This window comes from Podarcis filfolensis (genome assembly GCF_964270895.1).
Source record: "Podarcis filfolensis genome assembly, chromosome: 3".
Taxonomy (NCBI): Eukaryota; Metazoa; Chordata; class Lepidosauria; order Squamata; family Lacertidae; genus Podarcis; species Podarcis filfolensis.
In genome coordinates, this window is record NC_139606.1 from 68092665 (window position 1) to 68116013 (window position 23349).

General features: G+C 39.4%; 1 protein-coding gene across 3 annotated transcripts in view; it reads left to right on the top strand.

Moving 5' to 3' along the window:
- TIAM2 (TIAM Rac1 associated GEF 2) overlaps positions 1–23349 on the top strand; it is a 122552-nt gene that overhangs the window by 94930 nt on the left and 4273 nt on the right. For all 3 annotated transcript variants that reach the window (XM_083607927.1, XM_083607925.1, XM_083607926.1), the window contains 9 exons: positions 12453–12626; positions 14558–14626; positions 14992–15117; positions 17697–17805; positions 19289–19468; positions 19930–20048; positions 21148–21256; positions 22500–22558; positions 23222–23327. In XM_083607927.1, the coding sequence (XP_083464053.1) occupies positions 12453–12626; positions 14558–14626; positions 14992–15117; positions 17697–17805; positions 19289–19468; positions 19930–20048; positions 21148–21256; positions 22500–22558; positions 23222–23327 (1051 nt within the window). The remainder of the gene's footprint in view (positions 1–12452; positions 12627–14557; positions 14627–14991; positions 15118–17696; positions 17806–19288; positions 19469–19929; positions 20049–21147; positions 21257–22499; positions 22559–23221; positions 23328–23349) is intronic.

Consider the following 23349-nt stretch of genomic DNA (forward strand, 5'->3'; position numbering starts at 1 on the left):
ATGGTTTTGTGGTAATGACACATACACTCTATACCTGTTGCCTTGAAACTATAACAGGGGACATTAAAATACCTGAGGATGCAGTATAATTGCTGAGTGAATTATTTGTGTTTTGTTGAATCATATCTGTGGGTCTGTGTGCTCTTTGCTTTTACGTAAAGGCTGATGTATACTGACAGTAATCAAGCTCAATGAATTATCTATATACTAAAATGCCATGTTCTACATGTTGCCTGACAAGATAGTAGTTTAGATGCTTCTTTTTCTTTGTTATGTATATTGGTTAGAAGTTAAGGATTAAATCAAACTAAGTTTTACCCAGAGTAGACTCATTGAAGTTAATGAGCCTAAGTTAGTCATACGTATTAATTTCATTAGATACAGTCTTAAGTGTTTTGCAGCCCAGTCCTATGCATGCTTACTTGGAAGTACTGGTAAGTCCCCATGAGTTCATAGGATTGCAGACTGAAATGATTCTGATAGAACAGGGTTGGCTAACTTTTTTAGCACAAAGGTGCCATTCACCCTTGGCCAATCCTCAAAGGGCTGTGTGCTAGCATGTGGCCAGGAATGTTGAGGCCAATGCATGCTTCCACCATTACACTCGCCACACACACTGGTTGCATTGGACGCACCACATGTGCACACATGACATACAAAAATACAAGGCATGCGCACACACATCCCCGATAGCCCCCTGCTCACCCTATTCATGCAGATCAACTAGGTAGGGAGCATAAAGTCACCCCTTTGCCACTCATCAACTTAATACATCTCTAGGGGTGGATGACATTCTTAAAATACTCATCTGAAATTGCTGGACTACTTACAAAAATGTGCAACTTACTAAAATCAGACTACATAACAGAGGATTAGAGGGATAGCTCTCTTAGGTGAATTGGTAGAAAGTGACATTAGAGCTGGAATTGGTAAAAAAAAATAAAAAATGGGCGGGCGGGCAGGAGAGCTGGATGAATCAGAATGGCTTTTGCAAAGGGATTCCTGCAACACCAACCTTTTAGAATTATTTTATTGTAGGTTTATACAACTCCCCAATACATTAAAAGTATATCTTAAGGGCTTGCATGATTGTGCCAGCTAGCGCTATCCAACACTGCCACTTTGTGCAACACCCACGTCCCTTCCAGCTGCATGTGGGCCATGTGAAATGGCAAGATGCATATACACCTCCTCCATGAAAGGTAAAAATGCATCTGTATAGATTTAAGGTTGCTTCACATGGGTGCTGAACATACGGATGTTGGCAACATGTGAGGGGATTCATGTGAACCCCCTATTTATTTATTAAATTTGTATAGCACCCTTCATCTGTAGATCTCAGGGTGGTTTTCAACATAAAAATACAAGGTAAAAAAAAAACCAAAATACGTAATAAAAACCCTTTGATGAGCAGGTGCATTCCAAGCAATGAGAGAGGGATGGTGGGAGATCCCATGACAAGTGTGGCACTGAGGAGAAGAGGCAGCTCATAAGCCAAGTACTTGCTGTAATAGGAAGTTTTGCCCTTGAACTCATGTAATTGTTGACTTCTAAAAATTTATATGAGCAAGTATGGAACAGATAGCAAATAAAAGAATCCTTGATTATTACTCAAAACAGTTAAACTTTAATGAAAGCTCCTTATCAGCCACTGATAGGGGGCTCCATTCCTGTGATCCTGAATCACCATTGTTATACTTTTACTATTCCATAATAAGTTCTTTTTACTATGTCAATGGAACACATTTAATGTTTCAAACCAAAATTGTGGTGTCTTTATGTTAAATGGCTTATGAATAGCAAAGTCAAAGAATTCTTAAAAGATATGAGTGATACCGAGAATGAATTCTCAGTGGTTACCATAGTTTCAGACTCTGATCCTTAGGAAATGGCTATGGAACAAGGCTCTGTCACTCTGTGTAATTAGAGTAAAGTGGAATGCTGTTAATGTGGGAATTCATCAAACATTTAAAATAAAATAAAATTTGCATTTAAACATCTTCACACCACGCCACTAACTTTCAAATGTCAAATATTTTAGCCAAATACACCCACCCACTAGGTAGTATATAGATTCAATAGTGTCAGCTATTTGGGAAAATTCAGTTTGGGGTTGAAAATAAATATTTCATGTATTACAATCTAGGATATTTTGTGGTTTTCCTAGAAGAAAAACCTTCAAAGTGAATTTTATAATACATTGGCAGAGTGTAGTGTGTCACCTAAACTTTAAACTGTGGTTAATCTTACTTATGGTTTGAGGTGAGCCTGTTTTAACGAAGAATGGTTAAAACTGGCCACAGTTTGTTGGAGTTCGGACATAATGAACTCCTTCCAAACTCCTCATAGCCCCGGCAGTGAAGGAAATCTTCATGCCATGGTTGCCTCCTGGAAGCATATGTTAGGCTAGTGTGGAAATAGAAGGCAGGACCTTTTATCTAGTCCAGCAGAGTTTCTCTTACATTTACAAAGCAATTTGAATGGCCTCTTGTTTTCCAATTTACTTGTATTTTTCAAGTTGCAAGATGAAGAGATTATTGAACTATTTGATACAAAAATGGTTGCAATTTGTTAATTAAGAGCTTGTGCCAGCTGCCATGTGTTAGCTTTTAATTCATGAAGCTGCTAAATCTGTTCCGCCTCCAACACGGAACTGAAGCATTTGCTGTATACTTTGAGCAGGAGTGAAGATACTGTTGACTCTAGAACTATGCAGCCTTTTCCAGTCATGGCGTAAGAAAGTGTGGGAGTGTTTTTCAAGATTACTCTGTTGGAAGAGTTGCATATCACACATTGCTGTATTTCCCCCCAAATGCACCAAATGGAAAAAGTGGCTTTCACTTAGTGAAGGATTGCTGAAGATGAGGTTCATCCACATACTGTATTGTATTTAGACACCAACTAATTAAGAGAATGGCCTTTTCTTACTGGGGTGTCTTTGGGCTGGTTCTCATATGTATATACTGTTAGGTTGTGGGTGAACATATCAGATGACACAGCAATTCTTCAAACAGCTCTTCTTTATTCAGATGCCAGAACAGAACTGAACTGAAGGGCTCAGTCAGCCTGCTTATATAGAGCCCCAGTACCTTGTTACTGTAACAACTTTCTAAAACTATCCAATCACTGAACGTCACTTTCGATCCTTCATTTGCATAACAGTATCCCCCTGCTGGCCCAGGGTGAGAACTTCAGTACATAACATATACATTCCTTGATTACTTTGCATTTGATGACTTGCAGCATGCTTCAGCTAACCATTGTGAAAACCTTTCTGGACTCAATGGCACATTCACACATGCTATTCATCACTCGATGTTGCAGTTATTAAGAGCTGGATGTGATCTGTCAACCAGCATTTGCACTTCATTCTTTGTTCAGTTTCAAGAGCGAAAGTTTGAACTAATTGCATTATTGAATAGCAAAAGGAAAGGAATACTCATGTTATCAAATTACATGGGTTCTAATCTTTCTCCTTCCCTTTAAATTGGGTTTAGCTAATATGGTGTCCTCCAGATGTTGTTGGACTCCAGCTCTCATCAGCCCCAGCTAGTGTGGCCAGTGGTCCAAAATTATGGGAGAAGTCATCCAGCAACATCTGGAGGGTACCACATTGACTACTCATGGCTTAAATCTTTATTCTTCCCAATTGCACTCAACACAAATTTCAGACCTAGACAATGGCCTTCATTCACACTAAAAAGAACAATGTACAGAATGGAAAGTGAATCTGTAAGGACTTGGCCAGATTCATCTCACACATACCCTCAGATCTACAATGACATTGTGCAAAGCCATTCTGACAACTGCATCTTTCTGATAAGGCTAGGGAGCAGTGGTGTCATGACTACCATGGCATCATATGTCATCACTTCTATTTTGGGTTCCAGTTATACAAGCAGCCAGTTATTAGACGTCCTTTAAAAAATAACGATGAATTGCATTTATTTTTCAGAAATGGCATTATTCTATATCACTTCAATTCAACATCAAGTATATTCTCTTTCTGGAGATCAGCCACAGCTACATTAGGTAGTTTCAGGCAAATTGCCATCTTTCAGCCTTAATTCCCATTCTGCAAAAAAAGAATAATAGTGACCTATCTCACAGAATTTCAATGAGGAAGAAAGAGAATAATTGTGAAACACATGACTAAGACATTAAGATAGGAGACAGGGCAAGACTACAGAGATTGGAATTGGCTCAGTTTTCGAGGCTTTCTATTCAGTTTTATGAGACAAATAAAAGAGCTGCAGTCTGTAGGACTGGGGGTGGGGGGACCTTTTGGCACTTGTGTTACTTCCCAGGTTCTTTCTATGTTGGATTTACACAGTTGTAAAAAAGTCTTCAAATGAAAGCAGAGTCTAGTGGCAGTGAGCTAAATCAGTCACTACCCTGTTTCGGGAGTGTGGATGCCCCCATTGTACACCTTTACTTTTTCTCTATCAGTGAGTGTCTGCCATTCCGTTCCCATTGGGTCAAGTGAAGTGTTGGCCTTCACTAAGGTGGATGAATATATATGTATGTGTGTTCATAGAATACTACAAGCCCCAGACTCTTTGCTAACCGTGTCCTCTCCTCACCCATCCTACCCTGCCTGTCATACCTGGCATTTTACTAGTAAGTAAGTAAATAAAATAACTGATGCATATGCATACAGTCTTAGCATACCCATCCTAACCATTAGTATATTTATACTGTAGCATGTCAGAAGTTAACAGCAGAATTGTGCAAATATTTCTAAAAGATTGACATCCTTAGATGATAGTCGGTACTCAGTGCTGCTGATTGCCTGCCTGCCTGCTTGCTTATGAAAGCCACTTTATACATGCAAAAAATACATTCAAGCTAAGCATACTAAGAAGTTCACCATGATCAAATGGCTTCTTTATGAATGACAGCGTTTCATTGCACACATGCAACTAACCTATTGTGCATGCAGATATTACTTGGCTCAGAAATGGAAAATAGCTGCTGCATGTCTGAAGCTCTGCATGAGTATTGGAGACCCAACTGTGAGCCATAATCGCTGTCTTAATATTCTTGCTGTAGAACCAGAATAAGGGACCTTTGGAAAATGCAGATCATGATGCCGTTTCATCTGGGCGTAAGCACTTTCCATGTAGTTCAGTTGGACCACATCTCCCATCATCTCTGTCAACAAGCCATGGTAGCTGGGGATTGTGGGAACTGGGTCCCACAATATCTGAAGGAACACATGTTTCCCATTGTTGGGATCCGTGTCCTTTCCAGCTGCTCTTCCCATCTCATCTTTGGCTGCAGAACCAAGAGACACTGGGAAGTATACATACAGGCATGCAGGTGTACTTGCTCAGAAGGCCACACATGGAGTGTGGAAGCTAGATTGCCATATAGAGATGTGCTAGCCCTCGTGTTTTGTGGTTGAGAACCCCATCTAACCAGATATCCTAGCTCTTGCCACTCTTCTTGGCTTTGAATAAGAGAGGGAAAGGGTGTGTATAGGACAGATTTCCATACTTTGTGAGTAGAAGTTGTATTGCAACTTCAGGCAATACCAATGAGACGGAAACATGGAAGGTGCCTAAAGAAGCCAGGGTGGCTATCTAAAGAACTTTTAACTGAGTTAAGATTAAAAAAGGATGTGTACAAAAAATGGAAAAGGGGGGAAACCACCAAAGAGGAATTCAAACAAATAGCCAGCACGTGTAGACACAAAGTCAGAAAAGCTAAAGCACAGAATGAACTCAGGCTTGCTAGAGAGGTTAAAAGCAACAAAAAAGGCTTTTATGGGTATGTTCGTAGCAAAAGGAAGAACAAAGAAACAGTGGGGTCACTCAGAGGAGAAGATGGTGAAATGCAAACAGGGGACACAGAAAGGGCTGAACTCCTCAATGCCTTCTTTGCCTCAGTCTTCTCCGATAAAGAAAACAATGCCCAACCTGAAGAATTTGGAGCAAATGATTCAGCAGAGCAAACACAGCCCAGAATAACTAAGGAGATAGTACAAGAACACTTGGCTAGTCTAGATGTATTCAAGTCTCCAGGGCCAGATGAACTGCATCCAAGAGTATTAAAAGAACTGGCAGATGTGATTTCAGAACCACTGGCAGTCATCTTTGAGAATTCCTGGAGAACAGGCGAAGTCCCGGCAGACTGGAGGAGGGCAAATGTTGTCCCTATTTTCAAAAAGGGGAAAAGAGAGGACCCAAATAATTTCCGCCCAGTCAGTCTGACATCAATACCAGGGAAGATTCTGGAGCAGATCATTAAGCAAACGGTCTGTGAGCACCTAGAAAGGAATGCTGTGATAACCAATAGTCAGCATGGATTTCTGAAAAATAAGTCATGTCAGACGAACCTGATCTCGTTTTTTGACAGAATTACAAGCCTGGTAGATGAAGGGAACGCAGTGGATGTAGCCTACCTTGATTTCAGCAAGGCATTTGACAAGGTGCCCCATGATATTCTTGTAAAGAAGCTGGTAAAATGCGGTCTTGACTATGCAACTCAGTTGATTTGTAACTGGCTGACTGACCGAACCCAAAGGGTGCTCATCAATGGTTCCTCTTCATCCTGGAGAAGAGTGACTAGTGGGGTGCCACAGGGTTCTGTCTTGGGCCCGGTCTTATTCAACATCTTTATCAACGACTTGGATGATGGACTCAAGGGCATCCTGATCAAATTTGCAGATGACACCAAACTGGGAGGGGTGGCTAACACCCCAGAGGACAGGATCACACTTCAAAACGACCTTGACAGATTAGAGAACTGGGCCAAAACAAACAAGATGAATTTTAACAGGGAGAAATGTAAAGTATTGCACTTGGGCAAAAAAATGAGAGGCACAAATACAAGATGGGTGACACCTGGCTTGAGAGCAGTACATGTGAAAAGGATCTAGGAGTCTTGGTTGACCACAAACTTGACATGAGCCAACAGTGTGACGCGGCAGCTAAAAAAGCCAATGCAATTCTGGGCTGCATCAATAGGAGTATAGCATCTAGATCAAGGGAAGTAATAGTGCCCAAGTCTCCTTCTTTGGAGGTCTTTAAGCAGAGGCTTGACAATCATATGTCAGGAGTGCTCTGATGGTGTCTCCTGCTTGGCAGGGGGTTGGACTCGATGGCCCTTGTGGTCTCTTCCAACTCTATGATTCTGTGATTCTAAGTAATGTGAGTATGGCCTGTTCTTGTTGTACCAACTTGTTCTAGCACCACACACTTTTCTGAAATGTGATCTTGGTTGGTGTCAATCAGTACAAAAGTTCTCCACCCTTATTGTACATCAGCCAGTAACTTTGGACTTCCTCCCATTAGACACAGTCTTTATTGTCTTCACGGCACCTATTGAAGACCTTCTTTTTTAAACAAGACTTTTTATTGGAGATCTATATACCTGTTTTTATCTGTACTGGGATAGAAATTTTATTTACTTACACATTTATTGTTAAATTGCTTTAATGTCTATACTGATAAATTATTTCAGAACTTTTTATGGGAGTGATTCATTAATAGAGTATATTACTTAAGGGGCAGAAAACTAGGATTTCTTGAACATTTATTCTAAAGCAGTACTTTTTCTACAGCAGTACTGTATGCAGAAACATTTTCTGTAGGTTTCTTCTTAACTAGCTCCAAGAAATGCAGGCTTCAGCTATCACCATGCATCACATCACATAGCATAACCTGCCCTTGGATTGCGAATTGATGAAGGGCAGGATAGAAATGGGAAGAATGAATGATGGATGAAAGAATAAATAAACAATGTCTCCAGAAGCATGTTTTCAAATTTTCTCAAAATGCTCTGGAAACAATCCCATGTGTGTTTGTTTAATTGAAATCCTTTTTTTAAAAAAGCATTAGGTCTCCAAGTGAGGTTGCAAAGTAAACATTAAAAATAATAGTATTAAAATATCACAAATGTACATTTAAAGCAGTGGCCATTAATTAAGCTACAGTGAAGTATAGGAAATTAAATGTCTTTTCAAGCATGAATTTATTAATCAGCACAGCTTAGATTTTTGTATTGAAGCAATTACAACTGGGGAGTTCAAATAAAGGACAAGAAAAATTATATAAACAAAAACACCACTGAACTGTGTACAATTTTTGGCATTCTAACTTTCCAGTGCTGTGTTGCTGTTTTTGAAGCCACGGCATTCAGTGTCTGAAATACTTGACAGAGCAGCAGTGTCACTGAAAACTCACTCTGACCTTCAGAGCCATCCAGCCTCTCTATTCTCTCTCTATCCAGCAGATTTCTAATAGTACCCGATGTTTTGGGTTACATGTTAAATTTCATAGGGTTTGTTAGCCAGAACCCTCTAAATGGGATTTGATCCACAAATTTTTGGGTTTCTTTAAGCAGAGAAATGCTGTGGTGTTCAGTTGAATCTTGAAGGTATTCTTCCACCCCTTGCAGGAATTGCAATAGTTTTGTAAGAGATATTTTATAGACGTGAGTAGTGTGCTTTTCCCTCTATTTTGTTTAGTTCAACTAAATGCAGAACAGCAGCATATCAGGTTATCGTACGTCAGTGCACAAGGTAACTGCTGGGTGGTGTTTTTTTCCCTATTGCCAAAGTGCGCCTCAAAATAATGTGCCAGAGTGATTTAATAAAGGGCCTCGCCACCTTCCCTTTTTGAAATATTTGCTTTTTTAGGGAGAAAAATTCATTGAGGCAAGTTACACAATGCCTGCCTTCAAACACAGTAAAACCAGAGTTAAGGGCTTAGCTTTAGGAAGGAAAGCAAAGCAGCAAACATCAGCAGCTTACGGATCCCTGCAGAGGATAGTTTCAAGGGTAAGTGTTTCATTCTTTAAACTGCTTGAGCAAACTTGAAACGCAAAATTTGAAAGAAGCAGGAATTGTATATAAAACCTATGGACTGTCCTTCCATTTAATGCATGCACAGTTGTTAATATAATAATATCCGTAAGTGAGCATGGCAGTAATTAACAGAATTGATCTTGAGTAAGGGTAAACTAAACTTGCTGCGTGTGTGTGTGTGTGTGTGTGTGTGTGTGTTAAAAAAATAAAATAATGGATTGTGTTTGTGATTGGTGTCCAAAACAATACCACTCACAATACCATGTTGAATCAAACTTCAACAACTGTTTCAGAATTCTTTGCAAAATTGTCTCCCTTTTACATCTTGCAGCTATAAACTATCTGAGAAGGCATTTAAAAGAACAAGGAAGTGCATCTCTGGTATAACTGTGCTAGTGATACAATCTGCAACTAGCGAAATCCTCCTACTTTGGCAGTAGAGGAGTTTCTTTTTCAGATAACATTTATGTCAGTATGATTCTTTTTTGGGGGGGGGGGTTGGCTGCAGCGCTGCCCTGTCCCTTAAGTTTCCAACCTCAGTGATTTACAGCACTGATACTGGTGAAGGAGACTTGTATGCAGAAATGGGAAATGCAAGCCTACATGCAGAAACCATCTATGTAAATTGCATAACATTCTTGATTTCTCATTCATATTCATGTATAGATATAGATTTAAAGTAAAGCACTGGGGTAGATGGGATCCATTACGCAGGTGTACATACAATTTGCACTTTCATTCCTGATAGGAGCACAGACGTGAACCTTCCATACATGGATATCCTTCTCTGGATTGTGGAGTTTTGGACACTCCCCCCCCCCAAAAAGTACACATCTGAAAACTAAAATGAATGTACTTAAGTACAAAGGACAATGAGTTAAATACTGCAGACCTTGACTGTTGTTGCAGTAGTCTGCAACTTACTTCTTAATTAACACTTTCTGGATTTTAGAGTGGGAACAACAGAAGATGACAGAGAACTCTTGAGTGCAGGGACACCTTATGTCTAAGCCATGTTTTAAACATCTGTGATAAGATTGAATCCTGAAGTAACTTTTCCATTGTATACTGTTGAAATTGCATAGAGGAAACCACTTACATTCTTTCTAATTCATTAAAACACAACATTAAACCAATAAGCTTTAGAATTAGGCTTCAAACTAATACTGATTCAGAGGCTTCCATTGAACCTGAGCCTCCTTGTATACATCACCTTAAACAGCTGGTGGATTGCCTTGTAACAGTTTGCCTTGTAACAGTGTCTTGCCTTACTCAGTTTGTGGTTATCTAATCCTGCAAAAGTTTATTCATGAGCAAAAGATACTGTGCTTGAAGTATTGATCAGGCATATTTTTTTTCTTGCTGTGGGTGGAGAATAGCAAGACACTGGGCTGCTTAATGAAACTATTTTTATATTGAATTTTTTCATCACAAAGGAATCCAACTCTCAAGATATTTTGATTAGATTTCTGTGTTGCATTTTCTTAAACTAGAGATCATTTATCTTTCTTGTGTTCTATTCTCTCTCCCACCCCTGACAACCTACATAGCTATTACTGACAATATTTAAGTGTTTGAAGGTTATAACATACCCTCCAACATTTTGGGAGGGCAATTCAGGGCACCCTCCACCCCATCCCACACCCTCTCCCTGCCACTGACAGTGACCGCCCCCTTCCTCACCTGCCTGCTCATCCTCCTCCAGGGCATCTTCTGTAAATTTGGGATGTCTGGATTAAATCGGGACACTTGAGGGGTTTGTTATAATAACATAGTAGCCTGAATGGTCTGAGCTATAGCTGTATTTAGTAGCTTGGCTGTCTACTTCTGTGTCAGATTGTTCATTTGTTTCTGATGCCATTATTAGAGGATGAATGATTATCCATAATCTAAAATAGTGGTAGGAGTGACGAGAAGCCAAAGTCTGAAGCTTCCTCACCGTGTCCATTTTATCTGTTGAATACTTTGTAAGCAAAAACTAAACGCATCATTTTCTAAATAATTTTTGGTGTATACCTTTTGGTGCATTGCTTCTAATTTATTGAGGGGGAGGCGTAGGTGCAACTGCACAAATTCGTTTTAGAGAAAACTTTAAAGTCTACAGTTCTGGAAGATTAAACTACATGAAATACTGGGACAGTGAGGAAGAACACAAAATGAAATGTGACAAGTGTGTTGAATCCTGACACAGCTTGAAGTCACTCACATTCCTGGAAAATGCTTTGGACGGATGAATCTGGCACAGATATAGCACTAAACTAGAAAACAGCACTTCCTGTCATTATCAACATCTATCTGTTCTGGTGTATCTGTGAGCGTGATAACAATTTGTTCTTTATAACAACAATTTAACATCTTTAGATAACAAATTGAGAATTGATGCTGACATTGTTTGTGGGTGCAGTCATTTGTTATAAAAATGCCAGAGTCTGGAATACTGACCATTTCTAACCCCTTCCCACATTCTGCAAGTTTTCAAAAATACACAACAATGTTTCTTGTCACTTTCCCCGTGACCAATACTACTCAGATTGTAAAAATAATATACTTCAAGAAATGGGAACAATAGGCTGCATGACTAGCATGTCTGATCTGCAGCATCGCTGACAATGGATGTCATCTTTTTGAAGCACCTACAATCATTGTTCTGTGTGCAAGAGATAAAGGAAGCCCTTGCACACAGACCTCAAATCTGCAGGGTAGGAAATATGAGGAGAAAAAGGGAGAGTGGCATTAAATAAGAAAGTGCAGGGCAGCGGGTCCAGGGATGGCTGATAAACACAAGAAAGATTGGAAAAAATGTGTGGTTGAAAAAGTAAGTTATCATAGGACAGCAATTCAGCTAGAAATGCCATACGGTAACTGAAAATCATAGAACTGCTAAGTTGGAGTGGACATCAGTGTCCATTCCCCCCACCCCATCTTGTTCTCCAGCTTAAGGTCAAACAGCATATTACATGAAATGTGTGGTCCTATTTAACATAACTGGTTGTTGTTGTTGTTTATCCTTTCCTCTTGGAGCTCTAGCGTCATGTGGTTTTCTTATCGTTGTCATTCAAGGGCTGATCTAAAAAAGTGGCATTGTGTTGTGTATTTTTCTGATGTTTGAATAAATAGGTTGTAACAGGAAAATCAGAAACCAAGAAGTTGGTTGGAAAGCTGAAAAATGAACATGTTTTAGCTTACTATTTAGGTATTCTCACATTAGTGCATTATACACTATCTTCCATGGATATTTTAGATCAAGCAAGAACCTGTATTATGTCTTTGCATCTTAAATAATTCATTCACCAAATGGAGTGGGAGGGGGGAGTCTGCCCCTACCAGCATAGCCAGTGGGCACGGATGATGGAAGTTGTAGTCCAACAACATCTGCAGGGCCATAGAATTGAACATATAGGCTGCAATCCTATACCCATGTTCCTGGGACCAAGTCCAGTTGAACTCAGTAGGATTTTCTTCTGGGTAGACATGGATGGGATTGCACTGGTTAGAGACTTTTGGACTGCACTGTTAGAAACTGAACTCCTTAACCATGTATTTGCCTGCTATACATGCAATGGTACATAGGTCAATGTCAAATGTGCAGTGGGAAGCAAAGTATGATAACTAGTCTGTCTCTGTGTTTTTCAACCAACAGAGCGCCGAGCAGATTTCAGCTTTGTGTCCACATTTCCATGAATCTCAGGTAAACAGTATGGAAGGAATAAAGAACATTCCGCCTCTGAAGCCCCTGGCACGGCAACTCACTGACGCAGACAGACTTAGGAAGGTCATCCAAGAGCTTATGGACACAGAAAAATCTTATGTAAAGGTAATACAAACATTTTATCATGTTCATTTTTCTTCATCGTTCTTATTTGGCTGGGATAATTTATTTCCCTCTGTGTTCTAGCGGCTGTTTTCCATATATTAACCAGCAATGTTTGCCTTTTATATGGCATCCCATCATCTTTTATGGATATTTGCCCATGAATAAAAGATTCAAAATTTGGAGGGCACAGGACAGGATTTCCCAAACATTTTCCCATGCATGCTTTCACAGTTTTCTCATGCAACTGCAGTTCTTTCCACATTGCATACCCTGTGTTGGATGCACGTGTAAAAGCTTTCCCATGTAGACTTTTGACCCTTGCCCATACCACAAGGTTCCAAGTATAGCAGTTTAAAAACTTTTTCCTTCCTATAATCCACCAAAAGTGTGGCATCAGTGATTCAGTTTAAAATGTGATGATTGGAAGAAGTTTTAAATCTTCTAGCTTAGCTTTCATTAGTTCATATATTCTGTTGCCCTCAAGAATCTTGAGCTTTACTTTAAAAAGAACGACCAAACTTGTGCTTTTGAAGACATTCTCTTGACAGTGTTAAAATGCATGAGAATTAATACCCAGTACGCCAAGAACCATTGAGTCAGCTCTCTGTGAAAAAGGTCTGGCCAAGTGTGAGAGAGTGTCATACAGCAGCTAAGAGCTTAGACTTCTATCTGTTCTTAGCCTCAGTCCTCCATCTGCACTATGGGATAATAGTATGGACTTAACTAATAGGACAGTTACATTTGAATATATAATATATTGAATATACTGTATTATATATTTTAATGCTTGAACACTACATAAGTTTGTTGCATTGTTGTTGTTTTAGTGTTCGTTATTCTTTCATCAGTGTGACTTTCAGCAGTGTGAATGAAACCTTACAGAGCACAAATGACTCTGTAGATCTTCAGATCAGGCATTTGTATCATAACTATTCACTATGGCCAGTTTCAGAATGTAATGCTCCGCTATGGATTGGTGTTACAGGAGCAAGTCTTCGACTCTCCTGCTTCTGCCTTCCTCTCTGCTATCCTTTTGCACACATGAGATCGAAAACTTCTCATTTTTCTTTAAAACGAATCACAGCTGTCTGCGATGTCTTTACCGTGCTCTGCTCTAACCGTGCTCTGTTCTAACTATGGTTTATAGACTAGTTAGAATAAACCACAGTTCTTTGTTCGTCTGGTGGATGAATCCCCTGCTTTAGAGGCTTCATGTTTACATATACTAACAGTCTTGTGTTGCTGGAGAAGGCAATCATTGAGGGCCATGTCGCCACCTTGTGGTTAAAGGCAGGCAAGAGACCTTAAAAAGAGGACTTGAGAGAAGTAGGCAGCTCCCAGAATCTAATTCACTTAACTGCCTTTCTTCCTTTGTTCGGGGTATTTCTAATTTTGACAGCTAATAGTCCCTTATTGTTACGGAAGTAGGTCCCTCCCAATAAATATGTTCAAGCTTGGTGAGGACACAAATGTGATTCTGGGAGCATCCTGCTTCCCTTCAGTTCTCTTTCCTGCTTTTGACCACAAGGTGGTGCCATAATCCTCAGTGATGACCTTCTTCCAGTGACACATTCAGCTAGAAATAAACAGTTCTTCCTCCTTCAACAAGTTTTTATTAAAGATTGCATTGTGTTACCAAACAAACAAACAAGGAAAAGTTTAGAAATCATGCGGTTGTGGGGAGAGAGGGAGGAAGGAGATGGGGAGTAAGGTTCTTTTGTTCAAACAGTTCTTTTTTCATGTCATCATGTTCCTAAGCTGTCTTTGCTATTCCTAGTAAGAGTGCCACAGCTACGGAGTTCAAGCAATAGCATTAGAATAATAAGACTTTGGATGTCAGTTAAAACTATTTTTCATTAATTTTATACCCGGGTGAATGTTATCAAGGAATTATTTTCTTTTGAAACTCTGCAATTTTTGTGCCTTTATAGGACCTGAGCTGCCTCTTCCAATTATACTTGGAACCTCTTCAAAGTGAGACCTTCCTCACTCAAGATGAGGTGAGAGGATTTTGCTTTTGTTGTTTTAACTGCTTTCCAATCTGTTGCAGTGTTGCAAGCATTTCCATCATATCATACATGAAAGAAAAGACAAAGTGTGTTTTTCTATCCGCTGCATCAATCATGCCTTAGTTATAAAACTTGAGTCCACTTCTGACGACAATGCTTCTAAGACGTCTTTGTTTCAGAAACCACTTGTTTTTCCATGTTCAGTGCCAAAACTATTATGAGACAAATTCATTAATGCTAAGTGTCTCTTTGTTTGCTGTAGCAACATATTGATTGATTGCCTTCTCTTGGATAGTATTACCGTAAAGTACAAACAATTCACGTGCTCCATATTTGATTCTTCTCCCCACATGTAGATGGAGTCTTTGTTTGGCAGTCTGCCAGAGATGCTGGATTTTCAAAAGGTATTTTTAGAGACTCTTGAAGATGGCATTTCCTCCTGCTCTGACTTCAACACACTTGAAACACCTTCTCAGTTCCGGGTAAATATAAAATCTCAAACTCATTACATATATAAAAGTACCTGTACATTTTGTTAGTAACCATTTTTCTTTGCTTTCTTTCCATCTCTTCAGCTGAATTGTATTTATTTGCAGGGGGCACTGTTTTGACTTTGGCTGAGTTCACATGTAATGCCAAACCATGGCTTAGCACTGCATAGACAAGTTTCTGTTAGCATGAGTAATGTGTTAGACTCGCCTGCTCCCTCTCTTGCTCCCTTGTCACTTGGTTGAGGACTTCTTTCAAACTCTCTCTGTTTTGCACTATATGTGTACCAGGAATCTAGGGTTAAAACAAGCAATGTCTAGTTAAACAAGCCAGCTTCATAAAACTGAAATGGACTTTAGAAACTGACTTGAGTTTGTTTTAAAACAGCATCCCTGGTTCGTACATAACGGTAAAACAATATTCTTTAAGAACGAAACTGAACTTGACATGTGTTCATGGCTGCTCAGGACAGGAGAGGAGAGCACAAACCATGGTTTAATGTTACGTGTGAATACGGCCATTGACTGAATTATCTCAGTCACTGGCTCAGTTTGCACATAACACTAAGCCAAACCATGGCTTAGAGTGAACGAGCAAACTTGCAAGTTTCCAGAGAAACTGGGTGACCCGCCCGCCCCCAATATTACACTGGGATGAATTTAAGGGCATATGTGCACATTGCAAACCCAAACTGTTTAAAATTGATTCTGTAGACGTAGGTTCTCTTCTCAAAGATCTTGGGAATTGTAGTTTTATGAGGATGCTTTCCTCTCTTCCTCAGAATTACTTTTGTATAACGCATTGACTACTAAACTGTTTTCAGACAGTCAAACATGTAGTGAATACTCTTTGTGGGGAGGAGGAATTCATGTAATTTTATGTTAAGAGAAAGGGGAAAGAGTTTTCTTAGTCTTAAGAAGCATGTCTTTATTATCATACATCCGGAAAAATTAAAATAAGTTTATGAAATGTTTTCCCAGTTAAATCACTCACTTTCACGATTTCCCTGTCAGAACTTATCTGCATTGCATCAAGGTACAACAAACTCATGCCTGATCCCATCCTAGTCCCATCCTATAATTGTATTATCTTGATAACTCTCTGGAGGGGGAAATGCTATACTCAAAAGCTGAGCAAATTCTTGTCTTAAGAGTCACGGTCACCCTGTTCTCTCTCCAACACAAACATTTTGTTTCATACACGTAAATAACATGAAGCATTGATGGTGTCTTTGTGCTTTTTATTGTTGTTATGCATCTTTGTTGTCCTTTTGACGCAAAAAGAAAAGGTATAAGTATTTTCTCAAATATGTGAAATTGTTAGAACTTGATGACACCTGCAGCGCCAAAGTAGCAGTCGATAATCTAGCCACTGTGTTCTGAACCAACTGCACTTTCTGAACAGACTTCAAAGACAGCCTCACTTGATGTGCATTGCAGCACCAGGAATGTTCCCAGAGCATGGATCACGCTGGCCAGGCTGTGCATGTCCATGAGTAGTCACACCATTGGTGAACAAAAACAGGGTTATGAAGCTCTTGTTTTCTGATTGGTTCTGTGGGGTGAAAAATATGGCAAATCTGGGAATAAGCTGGGAATAATTTCTTTTGTACAGTTGCTTACTTTATGCCATGAAAGGAATGCAGTTCTTAATTATACATTTCCCCCAAGATATTTTGCAAAACAGGAATATATAGAGGGGAAACTATGTACATTCACAATTTTTTTTTTCATGTTATGGGTTTTTCTCATATTCTCTCATGTTTTTACAAACAATCTTTCTATAGAAAGATTGGCTCTACCAATCTGGTATCAGGGTCAAATATATCCAAAGCAACTTCTCTCATGTTTTTACAAACAATCTTTCTATAGAAAGATTGGCTCTACCAATCTGGTATCAGGGTAAAATATATCCAAAGCAACTTCTATACCACTTGATTATAATAAGTTATGTACAAGTAATTCAATATAATAAAGACAAAATTCAGTAAAAACTATGAAATCATAATTTAGTTAAAATGCCTGCTGGATTTTTATATTTACACACACACACACTGTAAAATACTAAACTAAATTATGATTTCATAGTTTTTATTGAATTTTGTCTTTGTTAGATATAGATGTAGAGAGAGACATATTCATATTCAGTAGGTGCTGGAAATTCAACAGGGAGGTCCCTGTCTGGCCACAACTGGGAATGCCATTAAACTAGGCCCATAACACCATGGGCTATTAACACTTCTGCATTTGAGGGCATGACTCTGGGGGTGAATTTCTGGTTTGTTTTTGCAGTGTGACAATCAGAGCACCGGCTTTCCTTAGCTAAATCCCTGTTCATGTTAAGACATTTGCAAAAGGTGTTGCTGAGGTCTGCGTTCATCATTTTCAAGGCACAATGTCTTTGAATTGTATGCCATTATTTTAACTGCTGTTATACACTTCCTGAATGCTAATGGAAGGCAGACCATGAATGTTTTGCATTAAGGAATGGATCTTCTAACTAAAGAATAATACTAAAGTACCTGCTAAATAAAAAATTTTCTCTTCCTAACTTCTGATTGTGTTGCTTTCAGAAACTGCTGTTCTCCTTGGGAGGTTCTTTCCTGTATTATGCTGACCACTTTAAATTGTACAGTGGGTTCTGTGCAAACCACATAAAAGTCCAGAAAGTTCTTGAAAGAGGTAAAAGTCTTACTGATGCAATATATCCATGCGACAGATTCATAGCACCAAAGTCATTGTTTTTCATGGTGATGGCATAAAGAAAATAGCTTTTGTTTTAGTTTTTCAGGCTGCCTTCTGATGATGTAGGGACTATTTTGCAGGGCTTTTAATAGGGTGTGCTTGCCTCAACATCCCATATATTTTCCATTTGTACTTTCCCTCTTTCTCTACCTAGTTATGGAAATAATATTCTAGTGTAACCTCTGAGGAATATGAGGAATAAGGGATGTAGGCAACTAAGTAATTGAGCAAGTAGAATGATTCCCACTCCTGCACCAAAACCTCCTCTCCTCCTCCCTGTGCCCCCACTCTCTGGGGATGCACAGGGGCCTAGAGGGAGGGCAAGTTAGTTGGAATGAACTGTGGGTTTGGAAGTTTATATCATTTTCTTTAATATATATATATATAGAGAGAGTATGAACTTGTTCACAAGTACACAGTGAGGCTTTGACAGTTTTTTTGAGGTTTAGATCATTGTGTGTGTGTGTGTGTGTGTGTGTGTGTATGTATAGAGAGAGTTTGAACGTGTTCACAAGTACACAGTGAGGCTGCTTAAAATAGTGTTTTTCCTTGAGTAGATATGGCAGCTTGCCACCTGGAAAGAAAATGCACTGCCACAGCTTCTTGGGAGTAATTTTAGATGGAAGTAGAATCTGTGACATATCCCCTGAAAGGAGGACGATATTATTTGTGACTGCTGGGAATGTTTGTAAATCTTTAGTAAAGTTGAACACTTCTAGTGCACATTCCAGAAGTAAAATCTTTATCAGATACCACTCACAGCGAAGAGTTAATAAGTGATTGATGTTACGTTCTGCAACATATTCCCCCCCCCCAAAAAAAGGCTGATGCAAACATACCCATAGTGAGACAAGGCTTTTAAATAAGCAAAATATATTTTTTAAAAAATATTATTATTTTATATTTATATACTGGCCAACAGAAGTGTCTGGCCCAGTTTTCCAGCAATGGGTTTGCTGCTGTTTATTGGGAGGGACAAAGGACTAGGTGATGGGATGTGCTGTGGGCAGACTGGCAGGAGCACCAGCTTGGCTTCCCTGTGCCAATCTCCCTGCCATTTAGCCCCATCCGGTAAGTTGCTCCTGCTGCTGGGAAGCTAGCATTGTAGCTGTGCCCTGCCAGCCACTTCCACCACCCAGTAGTAAATTTCCTGTGGTCAATTTAATAGCTGTGGAAAACTAAGCTGCACAGCAGTGATTGTAGATTAAAGTGGAGTAACAAAGGATGCATAATATGGGAAAGGATTATCTCTCTGTTGCTTATTGCTATATATAATATTGATGGCCTTTGCCAAGAGGGAGGCAGAGGAGTGTGGGCTATTGCTTGCTAGGTCCTGGAATGAAAGCAGAAAATTGATTCTCCATATTGTTGCTTTTGGGCTGCTAATACGCTCTGTGTTTTTGTTTTGTTTTTTGTTTAGCCAAAACAGATAAAGCCTTTAAGGCCTTTCTAGATGCTCGCAACCCAGCTAAACAGCATTCTTCAACATTGGAGTCCTTTCTCATCAAGCCAGTTCAGAGGGTGCTGAAATACCCACTGCTCCTGAAGGAGCTGGTATCTCTGACAGACCCTGAAAGTGAGGAGCATTACCATCTCACAGGTACTTCCCAAGGAAATAAGCTTTGCTATCTGTGCTTCTGAATACCAGTTGAACAGGAGGAGAGAATGTTCTTGGGCTCGATTCCTGCTTGCTGGTTTCACAGAGGCAACTGTCCAGCCATGGTGAGAACAGGATGCTAGACTTACGATGGACCAATGGCAGGATCTTTTTGTTCTTAAAAACTGTCCCAGCTGCTTGTATTATATCATGTATTTAGCACTGAGCTAAGCACACGATAGGGAACCTCACTGCACATTACAGAGTGTAAAGTGGTTTTCCACATGATTAATAGAAATTTTTGGCAAGACACTGGGAGCGGTTTTGCTTATTTGGTTATCATCAACAGTGCATTTGTTTCTGCACTTCCTAAGATGATGAATTCCTGGGTTTTAAGTGACTCAAGGTTTCAACTGGCTCATTCAGTGTATATCAAATAATGGATTTGCCTTTACAAATTGCAGAAGCACTGAAGGCAATGGAAAAGGTGGCCAGTCACATCAATGAAATGCAGAAGATTTACGAGGATTACGGTGCAGTGTTTGACCAACTAGTTGCAGATCAGAGTGGAACTGAGAAAGAGGTAAGAAGATGGGAGCAGGGTTTTGTGTGTGCAGATAATTCAAATTTTGGCCTTAATCTTTGTCCAACAGTATCATCATCATCATCAACAATTTGTATGCCGCCTTTCCATAGTCAAGACGTCTTACAACAAGACAAGAGTTACCTGAATTACAAACATAACAAAACAAAAAAAAATTTTTCTTTCCAGTAGCACCTTAAAGACCAACTAAGTTAGTTCTTGGTATGAGCTTTCGTGTGCATGCACACTTCGTCAGATACACTGAAACAGAAGTTGCCAGATCCTTCTATATAGTGAGAAGGTGGGGAGGGGTATGGGTGATTGGCAGATAGCTGAGATGAGCCTGTTGACGGCTCTTAACGACTGCAATAGGTCTTACAGGAAAAAGCAAGGGGTGAGAAGGTGAAAAATGGCTTTGTCATGTATAATGAGATAAGAATCCAATGTCTTTGTTCAGACCAGGTCTCTCCATGGTTTTAAGTTTGGTAATGAGTTGCAATTCAGCAGCTTCTCATTACCAAACTTAAAACCATGGAGAGACCTGGTCTGAACAAAGACATTGGATTCTTATCTCATTATACATGACAAAGCCATTTTTCACCTTCTCACCCCTTGCTTTTTCCTGTAAGACCTATTGCAGTCGTTAAGAGCCGTCAACAGGCTCATCTCAGCTATCTGCCAATCACCCATACCCCTCCCCACCTTCTCACTATATAGAAGGATCTGGCAACTTCTGTTTCAGTGTATCTGACGAAGTGTGCATGCACACGAAAGCTCATACCAAGAACTAACTTAGTTGGTCTTTAAGGTGCTACTGGAAAGAAAAAAATTTTTTTGTTTTGACTATGGCAGACCAACACGGCTACCTATCTGTAACTGAAACATAACAAAAGTAGTCATAAACATAACACATAAAAAGTACAGAATTATAATTGAATAATTTCCACATAAATCATTATAAGCGCCAAAAATTAAGATACAAAAATTAATATCAGTAACAGCAACAAAATCCCCCTAAGCAATACCCCAGCCCAAGAGCCTGTTCAGCCAATTGCTGTATGTTAAAATGAATAACTCTTCTAATCTACAATGGACATAGGTCACCGAACTTTCCATGGGAGAACTTCTAATGCACTCTACTGTTGCATGGCTGAATCCATTCTCATCATTGGGCAAAACAAGAAAAGACCTGGAACTCACAGTGTTTGGTGAGTGATTTATTCAAACTATGTCAAAACATCATCTAAAATAGTTCATGCAGTGGTTACAGGTATGCATTGTTTGGTATCAGATCAGAAATCTGCTCATACACCCATACTTCCTGGTTCTCTTCTGTCCCCTCCAGCCCCCTGCATATCCCCAAAATCTGCTGTAGAGGTTTCCTCTGCCTTTTGAAACCTATTTTTGGAGAGAAATTTGCGAGGGGGGGTGGGTGGCTGAGGTGAGGAGAGAAAGAACTACCATTACACATGATATTGCATGTTTGCATTAGGTAGCTCTCAACTCCTCCCAGCTTTTCTTTTCTATTTAACTCCTCCCAGCTTTTCTTTTCTTTTTAAGAACATCATTAGAATTGCAACTAAAGTTCAAAATATGAGCAGGCTGCTATACATGCTACAGTTTCCATATTGGAGCTGCTGCATCATTAAGGCTTGGATGAAGATTGTAACGATTGCAAGGTGCTGACATGAATCAATTAGCCTTGTGCAATTAAGATATAAGACCTACAGCAATCAATCAAATTTCTGTTCATGCCTGTGTCTATAGTTGTGTGAATTGTGTCTGCATATTATAAATAGCTCTTACTAAAGGATTATATAGTCTTCTTACAGATTGCATTATTATTAATATTATTATTAGGTATTTTGACTCTTATTCCCTTTCACTTTAATTTGTGTATCCCATTGTCCCAGAACAAACTTCTGTATGTTTCTTATATGTAAATGCTTCCTCTGGAACTGTAGTCTTGTTAATAGTAAATTTGAATGATTGCACCCATCTCAGATAAATTTGATCCAGTTTATTGATGGGAGGAGAGAAAAGTGGATAACGTAGATGGGATTGGGATGCAGCTGTGCTCAGATTCTGTAAAATAAACGAGCTGACAAAAATGTGAATAAACACTTTAATGTACAGTAGAACATATTTACAATATTCGGGAATAGGTAAAGTGAAAGACTTCCAGCTACCAGCTATACCAATCAAGCAAAAATCTTGCTTCTCATTAAATGCAACCCAAGATTGTATAAATATAAGCCCCAGGAGTGACATGCAAGCAATGGCAGATCTAGAGAGGACGACACAAATCCCTGTGCAAATACCTGTTGCAATTTGCTTTGCCAGTTAAGACACACTATTATTAGTGTATGTCATAACTGAAGTAAAAAATTAAAATGTACTCATTTTGGAAATCTAATCAATAAAAGTTGCCTTGTCACTCTCTCTTCTTAGCATTCAAAAGAGCTGTCATCTTAGTATATAAAGAGAACTGCAAACTGAAGAAGAAACTGGTAAGTTTTTCTTAGTCAAAAAATAAGACTACCTAAGATGCATTGTGTATTATTGTTCTGATTTACAATACAATGGTACCTCGGGTTAAGAACTTAATTCGTTCCGGAGGTCTGTTCTTAACCTGAAAATGTGCTTAACCTGAGGTACCACTTTAGCTAATGGGGCCTCCTCCTGCCGCCGCCGGAGCCCAATTTCTGTTCTCATCCTGAAGCAAAGTTCTTAACCTGAAGCACTATTTCTGGGTTAGCGGAGTGTTTAACCTGAAGCGTATGTAACCTGAAGCGTATGTAACCCGAGGTACCACTGTACAAAATGTCTCAGGGTATACGTGCAGAAGATACATGGAATGTTTGATACATTACTTAGAGAATTTTTCTAGATAAAGTAGATTAGAAATAGGTGAAAAAACCTAGAATCGCAAGGGACTGTGATCTAGTGGAAGCTTCCAATTTTAGAAAGGGGTGGGGGAGATTTTTGTTTGTTTTTCCTTCTTACTCATCACATCCAAATGGGGTGATGTCAAAAAGTCACTCGCTTACGTGATCCCTGATCCAAACCGCCCCCTCCCCCAGAAGCATAATTCTGTCTTCTAGGAATGAAGCTTTAATTAATTCTTTAAAAGGCAATGTCGCTTAAACTGATTCAGTACTTTTTATTTACAGGCAACAAATGTCCGTACTACGCATAATCATAATGATTTGGACTTGTTTAAATTTCGTTGGCTGATTCCTTTATCTGCTCTTCAAGTCCGACTGGGCAATACAGCAGGTGACCTTATCTATAGATAATA